Here is a 13,638-nt window from a genome sequence, read left to right on the forward strand (position 1 = left end):
TATATAATAACTAATATCAAACACTACTGTACTTACAAATTGTACATACACAATAAGTGTGTACTAGTGAATGTACCCAGCCCTGATTCCATGCAGTTACCATGGACGTACTAGTGAATGTACCCAGTAATTATTCATATGATAGTCAATGGTTGGGTTTGCCTCACAGTGACATGTATATGATGCTATATCTTAAGTGGTAGGTCCTATGTAATAACTGTGTAGAAACCAAGACTTTATTTTACAGTCCTGTTTCCATGCAGTTACAATGGACGTACTGATGAATGTACCCAGTAGTTAATGCATACGGTTACTTAATGCTTGGTTTAAAGGACAAATACTAAGTACCAAAATGGCACATCAGTAATGTTTGTAGTACCATACATTTATCATGTATATACAATTTGTAAGTACAGTAGTGTTTGATATAAGTTATCATATATGTACACTATAAATTGCCACTATAAATAAGTCATTTACCCTAACTTGCCTGTAAATACTAAATACTTATATTGTACATTTATTTGTAAGTACAGTAATGTTTCTCGTTAGTTACAGTATACCTTCACTATAAGTATGTATCTGCTATTACCCAGTACTTATCTAGAGCTACATAATAACTACCAAGTATGTACCACTAGTAAGTACAGTAATGATACCAATTAATTACCATGTAGATACCTAAAAGTAAGTACCACACATTTGTCGGTAAGTACAACTTATTTACCATATATGTACAAGGTAAGTATGCGTGCTGTAAAATAAGGTGCTATCAACTTTTGTTTTGGAACAGCGCTGTCGGTTAGATGGTTCAGGTGTGTACACCCAAAACTGATAGATAGTTGTACGAAGTACAATCACATAAGCCCAATTCTAGTAACACTGCACTAGCTACAGTATCACATTCATATGACAATAGTCTGCATTAATCTGTCTTCATGTGTTTATTATAGAAAATGGTTTCAGATACATAGTTTCATGAGTTTAGTTCAATTCAGATTTTTACATGTTTGTTTATAGTTTAATCCCAATTTAATTTTGTGATTTGATTTATTCATAAACACATTTGAACTTATGCTCGTCTTAAAGAAATATTCCATTTTCCTAAAAGAAAAATCCAGATAATCTACTCACCACCATGTCCACCAAGAAATTATGTTTTTTGAGGAAAACACTGCAGGATTTTTCTCATTTTAATGGACTTTAATAGAGCCCAACATTTAATACTAAACTTAACACTTAACAGTTTTTTTCAACAGAGTTTCAAAGGACTATAAACGATCCCAAAGAGGCACAAGGGTCCCATCTAGCGAAACGACCGTCATTCTCGACAAGAAAAACAAAAAACATCCACGTCTAAACCACAACTTCTCGTCTAAATCCGGTCGTGATGCGCCAGCATGACCTCACGCAATACGTCATGACATCAAGAGGTCACAGAGGACGAACGCGAAACTACGCCCCAGTGTTTATGAGTGTGGAGAAAGTGGACCGCTCTGACGTTGTTGTATGTCAAATGATACTAATTAATGTCTTTGTGGCAGTTTATTGTTTACAATGGTCCGCAAATGTGCGTTTTATATATGTAACACATGACCTCTCTACGTCACTACGCATTTACGTTAGGTTGCGCTGGACCGGACCTAGACGAAAAGTTGTGGTTTAAAAGAGCATATTTTTTATTTTTCTTGTCAAAAATGACAATCGTTTCGCTAGATAAGACCCTTATGCCTCATTTGGGATCGTTTATAAACCTTTGAAACTCCGTTGAAAAAAACTGTTAAGTGTTGAGTTAAGTATTAAATGTTGGGCTCTATTAAAGTCCATTAAAATGAGAAAAATCCTGGAATGTTTTCCTCAAAAAACATAATTTCTTCTCGACTGAACAAAGAAAGACATCAACATTTTGGATGACATGGTGGTGAGTAAATTATCTGGATTTTTCTTTTAAGAAAATGGAACATTTCTTTAAGTTCATGATTAGAAACGAAAATGTGAACAAAACAATTATTATCATTAAAACATGAAATGACGGATAATATTTTGACGGATAATTTGCAAAATCACAGCTTTTAAAAGTATATTGTAAAACAACAGACCGACTGTACATTCATATGCATTTATCATGACTGTATGCCTTTATTCTGCAACTCAAATGGAAGCAAGAAATCCTAAACATCAGTGTTGCACACTGTACACATGGTTTTCACTAGTAAAGCTGAATAACAAACTACTGTATACTTATAACAAACCGTATCATTGCTGTGTTAAGAAAAAGCTAAAATGGAAAGCAGAATTTTTAATATGGACACATAATAAACTTCCACTGCTATACCTTTAAGTTAACAGGCTATCAATTAAATAAACACAAAATAAAAAAACTGAAACATGCAAAACAATAATGAGAAATAGTAAAAAAGTGCACAAAATCAGCATCAAACACCTCAGACAGACAGGTCCTGTGACAGTGTGTCCAACTCTTGAATCTCTCTGGAGACATCTAGAGAAAACACATAAAATAATGCTCTAGGTCAGTTTTAGATTAACTTAATAAATTCAGCTGGAACACATAGAAATATGTTTGATTATTATAGCAGTAAAAAAACTTGTGGGTTAAATTCCCAGGGCACACATACTGATAAAAATGTATATATTAAATGTTTAATATGGGCTCTTTAAAGACAATATTTAAATGTTTGCAATTGATGCTTTTATCCAAAATCACTTTTATGATTTTACATGTCTTTTGGTGTGTACAGGAAGTGTGTGTTAGTACATGTTAACGACCTGCAAAGTTATGAAATCTCTTTTTTTGTACTACAATGAACACAAGGATTGTAGGCAACAGTTTAGTTTTGGAGCTGGTTGACGTGGACTCAATGCACATTATAATATTTCCTCCCACTTTTTACTCACAGTCTGTAAGCCTATGGTTTCATATTTAAAATTTTCTTACTAATGATTCAAACGCGAATTTTGAGCAGTGTAAAGTAGCGCTTGTTGTTTGTCATTTTTACGATCACATATGCAGACATGGTTTTATGTTTAAGTATTCTTACCTTATCAATATGCTCAAGCCACGCTGGCAAAATTGATTGATTAGATTGGTCATCTGCATTTTTTCTACATCCGATTCAGACTTGTACTGATAAAGTATTAAACTCCTTTCAGTACTGCAATGGGAGCGGGTATTTCAATTTCCAAATATGGTAAGGAGGGCCACATTTCGGTCACACGCTTGAGATATTCGGCCAATCACAACGCAATGGACAGCTGGCGAATCAGAGCACACCTCGCTTTCTCAGAACGTTGAGCTTTGTACAAATGTATGCGTTTTAGAAAGGCGGGGCTTGGGTGCAACAATAGGATATATGGAAAATGTGTTTTTTGAACCATAAACCACGTGAACACATTGAATTACACCAAATACACCAAATAACGTTATTTTAGCAACATCATAAGGGCTCTTTAAATTAACAGAAAAATGTGATATTAATTAATTGATTTCTTACCCAACAGGGTGATTTTGGCTGAAAGCGAGAGCTCCAGTGATCTCTTGAGCTCAGATTCAAGGGTTTTCTTTATATGCAGCTGTGTGTGCAAACATTTATTTTAAATATTATGTACAAAAAATGTAGATATTAATTAAAACATTGAGTCTGGCAATAAAATACCTTCAAGTCATTGAACATCTGAAGTACTTTCACTTTAGCCTCATTAAACATTTGATGTTTTAACTGCTCGGTTGTTTCTGATATGATGTCCTCCATCATCTGTAAGGCTCCTTTACCTTTCACCTCTGCAGCTTCTGTAACACACAACATTTAATATTCATTCCATCTTCGTGAAAATGTAATTGTCTTGCACAAGTAATATTAAATGTGCACATTAGAAAATGACATGGGGGTAAAATATAGGGAAGATAATTTTTAACTAAAAATAATGAACAGGGGTGCGTTTCCCAAAAGTATCGCTAGCCAACGAACATCGTAAGTTACTAACATCGTTCAACGATTTGGTGTTTCCCAAAACCATCGTTCAAACGAACATTCGCAAACTGCATCGCTACAGTAACTTGTGTCGTTGGAACCACAGCTCTTCACCTGTCGTTAGAAGCATCATTCCTTGTTATTATCATATGTAGACTTACATTGATCATGCTTTTGAACAAAATAAGCAAAAAACATGTAGCACAGTCTATATCCATCATTCTAAATACATTACAATTTTATTTTACGTCTTTAAATTTGTAAACAGAATGAAAGGGCTGCATTTGAAAACTGCGTATGTGCACAGCCTATGAGCTTTAAGACCCTGGGGAATCCATGGGAGGAGTGACGTAAGAGGGAACTTGGGCGTGAATTAAATATCTTTAAAAATAAACAACAGATAACTAAATCACAGTCTTCCGATACAATATATGTTATTTACAGCAATAATCTGACATTAAATCGATTTGCACAGATTAATTAGCACTTTACCTCCCACGTGACATCATCAACTATGTTGTTAAACCAACATTGTTGCACATTCGTCGTTTGAACCAAGTTACTATGCTTTCGGGAAACAGTCTTGACAAGGTAGTTCGTTTCTCCAACGATGCATCGTACTATGGTCTTTCAGCAACCAGTTACGTCGTTGTTTGAGAAACGCACCCCTAATTGTTAATTTGTGCAACCATGTTCAGACAATTAAAAAACAGCTTGCTTCTGTGCATATTAACAATATCTTACTTTTGTAGCCAGGAGCCATTTTGCTGGAAATGGTTGCATAGATTGATGAGTAGATGTCCTTCTTTTTCTCAACAATATATCTGCTGAGTGATGCCTTCAGTTTGTTTTCCTATTCAGAGTGTTGAATTAGAGAGATAAACAAATTACATATAGTAATGTTTGCAAATATAAAATATTTCTGCTTTTTCGTTTCTGTGACAAACACTTGTATTGTGTTTAAAAAAAGGTTATCTCTAATTTTTTACATGTCAAGAGAGTGAGTGAGTCTAAACTCAACCTAAACCTAAACACAACCAAATATGTTATCATGGTAAAACAATTTTTTTTTTAAATTATCTCCTAACATTTTTCCTTGTGCTATTCACACTTCTACATCCCTTTTTACATTACCAGGTAATTGTTTCATTATTTATTTAAAGAGAAACCCACAACTTTTTTATAATTCCCATAAATAGTTTTTCCTGTGATCATCACATGGTCTTTATTTTTAATTAAGCTGAACTGTAATATTTGAAGAGTTTCGTTGCAAAACGAGATAAATCCGTTTTTTTTTTCAGAAATCTCGTTTTTTGGTTGTGCATTCCAATTAATATCAATTCAACTGCAATTGGTTTGTTTTGATTTAAACCTTTATAACTTAAAAAATACAGCTAATTAGCACCATAAAACAAAACAATAACATAATAATAAACATGTTTTGACAAAAATGTAAAAAAATGGATTTATCTCGTTTTGGAATGAAACTCTTCATTTATAAATCAGCATAAAGAGAGAGAAAATATATAAAATGTTTGACTCATTTCTAATATTTTTAAACAAGAAAGAGACAAAACACATCTTTCTTATATACTTTCCAAATCATTTATCATTCCTAAAGTTACATCATTTATGGCCAACCGTTTACTGTCATTTTTTCACTGAAAAATTTGTTCAGCAGTTTATGTATGAGTAACCCTATAAATCAAATTCAGCTTCAGTACATGATCTAAATGTTTAAGTAACCTAAATGCCTCAATAACTTTAAGTCAATAACATTACCCATTTTCTGTGTAACCCATTTTTGTAGTGTATTAGCTCTGTTTAAAGTTTTCTTTGTTGTAAAGCTTTGCTGCATTACCCTGTTTTGGATTTGGATCCTACCTCTCTCCTTTGTCTTATTATATTGAAATGTGACAGTAATAGTGCCCAAGTCTGTTCTAATGCATCTGGGCTGCTTTTTGAAACAAGTTGTTGCATGCTGTTTCCGCATGGCGTCAATATTTGACGACACTTGACCATGCGTCAATATGTTGACGCGGAGGGTATACCTTTCGCGTCATTTTTTGACGAACTGGTGACTTCAATACTATTAAGTCCGTTGCATTCTCTCTCCTATTTTCTTACCATTTCCGCGTCGGTTTAGGGTTAGATTTACATAATGACATCCCTACCCAAACCTAACTCTAACCCCAACGCCAGGTGACAACGGTTTACTTTCGTGTACCTAATAGTATTGAAGTCCCCAGTTCGTCAAAAAATGACGCGAAAGGTATACCCTCCGCGTCAACATATTGACGCATGGTCAAGTGTCGTCAAATATTGACGCCATGGGGTGAGACTGTGTTGGTTTCCTCTGTCACAGAGGTCACACATATCATTATCCAGGATTGGTCTTAAACTTTTATTTTCAAAATTAAGCTTTTGTCTCTTGAATATCAGTGTATTTAAGAGTAACATGCACAAGTACAGTAGATGTTGTTGATAAATAAATAAATTAAAAAAAACATTGGACATCTGAACTCACCTGTGTTTTAAAGATGTGTTGTTGCCATGGTGGTATTTGGGAGACATCATAGATGATGGTGAACTTATCAAGCTGAGCTTGTATTGATTTGTTCGTCTTGTTCGTGTCCTCAACTCTGGAACCATGAAATTAAAACAACAGCAGACTGGATTAAAAACAAAATAAATTTCAATCAAGTGCTGTTGATTCTTTTTTTCCAACATCTTTCTGTATCATGACCTTATTCAGCCATTCTGTTAAAATATGTAGTTTATTGAATATAGATTCTAATTAGAATTCTGCTGTACTTAGAAATGTTTATTGTCATAGTTCAAATTTAAAATAATAAAAGCAGATTTTAAATAGTAACTCACGGAAAAATCAAATTAAACTCCTCATCGATGTTGTCATACATGTGTTTTGTCAAACACTTGTTCAAATCTATAGGTTTGTCAAAGTGTTTTGGCCAGTAGAATCCTCCTTTCACACACAAAGCTTTATAAATTTTATGAAATCCTCTGTTATCGTTTGGTCGAACCTGAAAGAAAAAACACTTTCAAATCATACAGAATTTTCAACCAATTCTAGCTCTATTTTATTTCAATGATTTTTTTTTTTTTGAAATCCAGAATTTTATAAAGGAACAAAAAATACTGTAGATTTACAAATCTAACAAAAATAACAGGAAATACATGTAACTGTGAATATTCATGAAATTTCCAGTTTTAAAGAATTTTTTTACACTATATACATTCTCAAGAGTGTTCTTGATCTATTAAACCGTTGGAAAGGGTTTTTCTTCACCATTCCAGCTGTGTCATTTACTACACCAGTCGCTTGAAGACTACAGAGGCTATTAGCAAATAAATAAAAACAATTAAAAATTGGGCATAACTTTAAAGTTAATGATCTGTAAAATATGATTTAGTATTAATTTATTAAAGATTTTTTGGTCATAAAATTATATGTACACCCAATTAATAATGATACTTTTCTGCACTTTCAATGCAAATTATTTGTATTATAGCAGTCCTTTTCCATACCTGTATTTATAAGTAATTTCACAGTTTTATTCAAGAAAACATTTTTTGCTAAACATAAAAAATACACAAGATTTTATGTAAAATTAAAGGTATAAACTGTCAATTACAATATTAACTATAAAAAATATTAAAGTTTTATTTTGTAATTTCACAGATTTTTGCACTCTAAAGGGGATCGCACACCGGCCGCGCCGCTCAGCGCCGCGCAGCTCCGCGTCGCGCCTAGGAGAACTCGGAGGTATTGTAAACCGGAAGTGCACATTAAATAGCGCGAGCTTCGTCAGATAGCGTCTACTTCAAAATGCAAAATATACGTTAGCAGCCAATGTTACTTGTTAATGATTTGGGACACATATGATGTTATGTAACGTTAAACTATGTGAGTGGCGCTGTGTGGCGCGACAGGGATTTGAACAACTTCCTGAGTCACAGCTGGGCGGCGCGGACAGGCGCCACCTGGCGGCGCCGGTGTGCGTACACTCATAGAAAACAATGTGTTACATTTGTTTTAGAACGGCACGGCGCTGAGCGGCGCTGAGCTGCGCGGCCGGTGTGCGATCCCCTTAAAAAATGTTCTGTCCAATAGTGACCCAGCCCTGGGTTAAAAACAACCCAGCATTTTTTAGAGTGTGGGCACCCCAGCTACTGTATTATTTTTTACAGTGTGCAGTTAACAATCATTTAGAAACGTTCGAAACAACCTAATCCCACTTACTTTTGATATCATGTCATGTGTAGTCTGAACACATAATCTCACTGATTCTTCTTCACCCTTTGAGAGACATTGTTCCAGCTTCTTATAGTCAATACTACAGTCCAACTCCTTCAGTGCCTTCTCTAGGTTCTTCTGCAGATCATTGTGGATTTTTGCCCTTGTCTTATGAAAGCACAGTAATTACAATAGTGTAAATGATAGATTTTATGGGGAGTTTGTAAAAATGTTTGCAATTGTGATTCATACCATATTTTTATTTGCATCCTGCTGGATCAAATACAAAACCCTTTTGACTTCATTGATATAATCCCTAGTCAGTCTTTGGTTGCTGTTTTTGTTAAGACTCCTGAGGACATTCTGCAGCTTTGGGATCTCTATTGTATATTCAAATGTATTCAAGTATTTAATTGTTAAAGCGATTTCAGATTAATGACAACTCACATAAAAATCATGATACCTGTTTCTGTTGCATCCAGAACTGATTCATTAAGGAATGCCTTAGAACTTACAGTAAAAACATCAGTGATGAATCTCTTTTTTGAATCCTGAAAAATATTCATAATAACAATCATTATGCTATTAAACTATAATAAAATCTTAAAAATAAACAATGTTTTGTACAAGTGCCCATTTTATGGTATTTCAGTGAAAAGTGAAACTTTGTCATATGGAACCCAAACTTGGGGAAAAACTGTTACTCGCTTAAGGCCAGCATATTGGTCTTGAGAATTGAAGCAGCATGCATTGAATTATAGGCATGCATCAAGCAAATGTGTTATGTAGCAACGTAGATCTGTAGCATACAGCAGGGAAAATAAGTATTTGACACATCGGCATTTTTATCAGTAAAAGGATTTCTAGGTGGAGTATTGACACAAAATTTCCACCGGATGTAGCTATCAAACCAAATATTGAATTAATACAAAGAAATCAGAACATTTAAGTACAAAAGTTGAGTCATAATAAATAAAGTTAAAATGATACAGGGAATAAGCTTTGAACACATGAAGAGAACAAGGTGCAAAATGGCATAGAAAGCCAGGTGATCACCTGAAATTTGTCAGTATTGAGAGAGAAACCCTGCCCTCTATCAGTACTAATTGATATCAGCTGCTTGAGTCCTAACTGATGGCCTTTAAAGGCTTCTCATTACCCAGGAGGCACACAGGAAAGACTTTATGATGGGTAAAAGCAAATAACTCTCTTAAGATCTTCATAATCTTATTGTTGAACAGCATTTTGATGGGAATGGTTATATTCTGGATAAAAATCTGCTGCCATCTACCAGAAAGCTGAAAATGAAAAGAGGGTGGACATTTCAGCAATACAATGATCCCAAACACAAGGCCAAGGAAACAATTAAGTGGTTTCTGTCTCTCAAGTTGTTGAAGAAAATCTGAGAAAAAATGGAAAGAACTGAAGATAAAGTTCATAAAAGAGGCCCAAGGAACCTTCAACATTTAAAGATCATTTGTGTGGAAGAATGGGCCAGAAAAACTCCTGAGCAATGCAGACGACTGGTCTCTCCAAACAATAGGGGTATATAAGCTGTAATAACCAACAAATGCTTTTCTAAAAAGTATTAAATAAAGTGTGTTCAATACTTTTTCCCTGTGTCATTTCACTTTATTTATTATGACTCAACTTGTATACTTAAATGTTCTGATTTCTTTGTATGAAATATTTGGCTTGATGGCTACATCTGGTGGATTTTGTGTCAATAGCCCACTTAGAAATCCCCTTACTGATAAAAATGCTGATGTGTCAAATACTTATTTTCCCCGCTGTATTTAAGGTTTGAATAAAAGAAGAGTTGTTAAAGCGGTTCAGAGTCAACTCCTTCTTTTGAAAGACAATAACTTTATTTATTGTGCACTTTCAGCTGAACCACTTTATGGACAACTACATTACAATAAAGGTGATTTTAAAAAATCCATCTGAGGGGCACTTTAAACTGCTGAAACAAATCCGAAAACATCAATACATTTTTCGATCAAAATACATGGTGTAATTTTATATTTTATTTCAAGCATAAACCTATAAACAAAGTATTTTATGCATGCGTTTGCTTAATAATAAGTATATTCTAAATATGCATTTACAAGAAAACAAGTTAGAAATTACTAAGTAAGTATGTACAATGTGCTGCAGGCAATTCCACTGCAAAATCACAAAAATTAGTATGATTGTCACCAAAAAAATCTGCATGTCTGTAACATTTTGGGGTTTATAAAAACACTAAAAAGACATAAAATTGTACATTTATAGGTACAACTGGCTATCAATGTGGATGGTACCCTAATGTTGCATTCACACCAGCCGCGGAAGAGTGATTTACAGTTCCGAATAGGCATCCTGCGGCACAGTACGCACAAATGACGCGCAATGCGTGGAGGCAAGGATGGCGGCGTTCTGCGCGAATTGAGCGTTGCTGCGGGAAACACACGGGTTAAAAAATATGAACTTTGGCGGGGAATGGCGCCGCGTTAACCAATCAGGAGCTTGCTCTACTATTGACGTGAGTGGAGTCGCAGAAGCCCTTCCCATGACGCGTGAATGTCTCGAATGTCTAGAATTTCACGCCCGAATGAAGCGAGTAAACTCAAAATGTTCAAGCGTCCAACCACGCACGAATAGCACGTTTTTGCCACCTCTTCCGCGTCTGGTGTGAACGTGACATTAGGGTACAGTTTTTATACCTCTATAGTATTTTTATCATTTTGACCTATTGTGTTACTTTACAGTTAAATGTTTTGTTTCTCCTAGTACATTTTCTGACAGTGTATCTGTTTTAATGTCATACCTTGTTTTTAGCTTCAGTTAATTTTCCATGAAGTTTCTCCTTTGCATAGTTGTTTCTTAAAATTATGCATTTTTTCTTCTGAAAAATAATCACCATATGAGAGACTGCAGAAAATATTATCTAATATGACAAATAAATATAAGAGCAGTATTGACTTTGTCCTTTGCTGTTATGCTAAGTAGTTCAGTAACTTATATGGTGAAATTAAACAAATATTTAAAACATTTAGCCTGATATTAAATATCAGACATTTTAAATAACACGTTGGTAATTTCTTGAAAATAGAGTACTTTCTTCGGTAAATTTAACCTGATAATATAAAGAAAGCAAACCTTTGATCCAATTATTTGTTCACTGGTACCCCAATCATCTCTAAAAAATACACATAAAACAAATATATTACCTGTCCAATTATTTATTTGTTTTATTTTAAAGATATTTATATTGTAGAAATGTTCTAACTCATTATATTCATCTGGATTAATATCATCAGTTTTGGTACAGATGAAGTTTATACGCTTGCACTCTCCTCCTCCTTGTAAGTCTTGAATGCAGTGCTCTATTATCTCCCATGGGTCTTTATCTGAGACTGCTCGGTTGATGTTACTTACAATCCACATAGATGAGCAGTCTTTTAGTTTCTATAATTAAGTACAAGTATAAAAATAGAGTAAAATATACTTTTTATAAGCTGAAATTGCCTGTTGTTTAATAGTAGAGCACAGTATGTGTTTAATTAAAACAGACATTTACAAATAGTTAAAGAAAAGTGTTTAAAATAATTATTTACAGATTTCCAGAGGTCATCTCGGATCTTGTTGGAGTCTCCAGTCCCAGGGATATCAATAAGGACAATATGCTCCAAAAGTTCACGACAGTTTGGGATCTTGATTGTCACGCTCTTCACAAGTGGCCAGTACCAGCCACCAGGTTTTGCTTCATTATTTTTTATGTATTGAGCAACCTCGTGGCTAAAATTTAACAACTATTGGAAAAAGTCAGTATGGAAGATTGAAAATTGAAATTATATTATCCTCTAAAAAAAAAAGTTAAATAGGCTACTGTAGATCTAAAAGTGGGTCACTGCATAGGGGAACCATTTTTAGTGCTGAAGCACATATGCAGCACCTGTATAAAACCATATGATGCTATATCACCACTTATAATTCTTCATAGGTGCTGTGTAGCACTAAAAATGGTTCCACTACGAGCTTTTAGTGCTGATTAACAAAAAAAATTTAGCAGACGAGTCCAGGCCAGTTCCGGCCCGGAATCGTCTGCGGTCTGGGTTACATCTGTGTGGGTGTCTCCATTTTGTTTTTCTCTCTTCTCTTTCTCTTTACTATCCCTCCCCATGTTTATCCCGGACAAGCCCCCAATTTTGTTACATCCCCTCTATACCCCTTCACGGCTACTGGGGACGTACCAAATTTTGTATTCAAAATTACATTACAGAAACATTATTTACACTATAAAATGCAGTGTGAAGTTAAAACAACTTAAGTTTTGGTTTTAACTTATAAAAATCAAGTTGAAATAAATTTTTAAGTTAAAGAAACATAAAATATATATTGATTTGACAAAAATCCTGCTTATTTTTTTACAGTGATAAGTTTTACAAAAACATTCACTACTTACATTTTGATTTGAGATTGTCTTCTTCCTAATAGACAAAACCTGATCAATTTGAGTATATTTGTCATCTCTCTTAAGCTCTTCTGATGTTTTTCCTTTTGCATCGGCTCCATACAGCGCAGTGATTTTATCTTTAATAGTTTCTGTCATTTGATTTTCCCCATCCTCATTTTCATCTGATAAAGCAACCTCATTTTCCCATTCCTACAAAAACACACAGCATACAAGAAAGCACATGTTATACATCCATTATTTTAGTCTGTGTTGTTTAATTTATTGAGTCAAAGTCTTTGAGAAAAAAATTAGCAAACCTCTTCAGAAATGAATTCAATCTCTGCTATGTAGTTTGAGTCATTCAGGTTTGCTTCCACCTGAGTTATAACAGAGGTACATGCACCAAAACCACCAGCTGGCAGTAACATATTTACATCTAGTACTGCATTTAATAAGGAGCTTTTTCCTTCTCCTGTTCTTCCAAATATTCCTATAGTTTCCTTCCTTATGTTTTTATCCATCCTCTTTATCTTTGAAATGTCATCCCTGTATTCAGAGTGGACGTCATTGAACATAGCCTTCAAAATGAAATGCAAATGAAACGTAAAATAATTTCAAACACTTACAAAATGTCGATTTTTAATGTAGTCATGGTGTGGTCTGTGCTCTTTATGGCTTGAATTTTCATGTTAACTCTCTCAATGATCTGCTCTGCTTTCTTCTTTATGTCCATATCTGTGTTCCATGAATAAAATACAGTTCATAATAGCAAGTATGTAAAACAGTCTTTAGTATACTGTGGTAATTCAAAATGAATTTAAGTTCTTATCGTATCATGACACACACAAAAATTTGGCATTTTAAGGTATAAACCCTGTGAATCCTGAAAGCACTTAAAGGGATTTTCATTGTCTGAGAAACGCATTAATACTCACTGAACTCTTTTTGTCTGA

The 13,638-nt window shown here is 34.3% G+C and overlaps 1 protein-coding gene across 2 annotated transcripts in view; it reads right to left on the reverse strand.

The window, feature by feature from the left end:
* Window positions 1–2,035: 2,035 nt before the first annotated feature.
* LOC129456033 (nuclear GTPase SLIP-GC-like) overlaps window positions 2,036–13,638 on the reverse strand; it is a 34,463-nt gene continuing 22,860 nt past the window's right edge. For both annotated transcript variants that reach the window (XM_055220833.2, XM_073858510.1), the window contains exons 9-24: window positions 13,312–13,420; window positions 13,003–13,231; window positions 12,695–12,895; window positions 11,847–12,041; window positions 11,519–11,697; window positions 11,389–11,428; window positions 11,057–11,134; window positions 8,711–8,798; window positions 8,500–8,627; window positions 8,254–8,415; window positions 6,870–7,033; window positions 6,517–6,631; window positions 4,734–4,842; window positions 3,675–3,808; window positions 3,513–3,591; window positions 2,036–2,500 (exon numbers count right to left, since the gene is read on the reverse strand). In XM_055220833.2, the coding sequence (XP_055076808.2) occupies window positions 2,445–2,500; window positions 3,513–3,591; window positions 3,675–3,808; window positions 4,734–4,842; window positions 6,517–6,631; window positions 6,870–7,033; window positions 8,254–8,415; window positions 8,500–8,627; window positions 8,711–8,798; window positions 11,057–11,134; window positions 11,389–11,428; window positions 11,519–11,697; window positions 11,847–12,041; window positions 12,695–12,895; window positions 13,003–13,231; window positions 13,312–13,420 (2,066 nt within the window). In that variant the 3' untranslated portion in view covers window positions 2,036–2,444. The remainder of the gene's footprint in view (window positions 2,501–3,512; window positions 3,592–3,674; window positions 3,809–4,733; window positions 4,843–6,516; window positions 6,632–6,869; window positions 7,034–8,253; window positions 8,416–8,499; window positions 8,628–8,710; window positions 8,799–11,056; window positions 11,135–11,388; window positions 11,429–11,518; window positions 11,698–11,846; window positions 12,042–12,694; window positions 12,896–13,002; window positions 13,232–13,311; window positions 13,421–13,638) is intronic.

Source organism: Misgurnus anguillicaudatus, chromosome 20, assembly GCF_027580225.2.
Source record: "Misgurnus anguillicaudatus chromosome 20, ASM2758022v2, whole genome shotgun sequence".
NCBI lineage: Eukaryota > Metazoa > Chordata > Actinopteri > Cypriniformes > Cobitidae > Misgurnus > Misgurnus anguillicaudatus.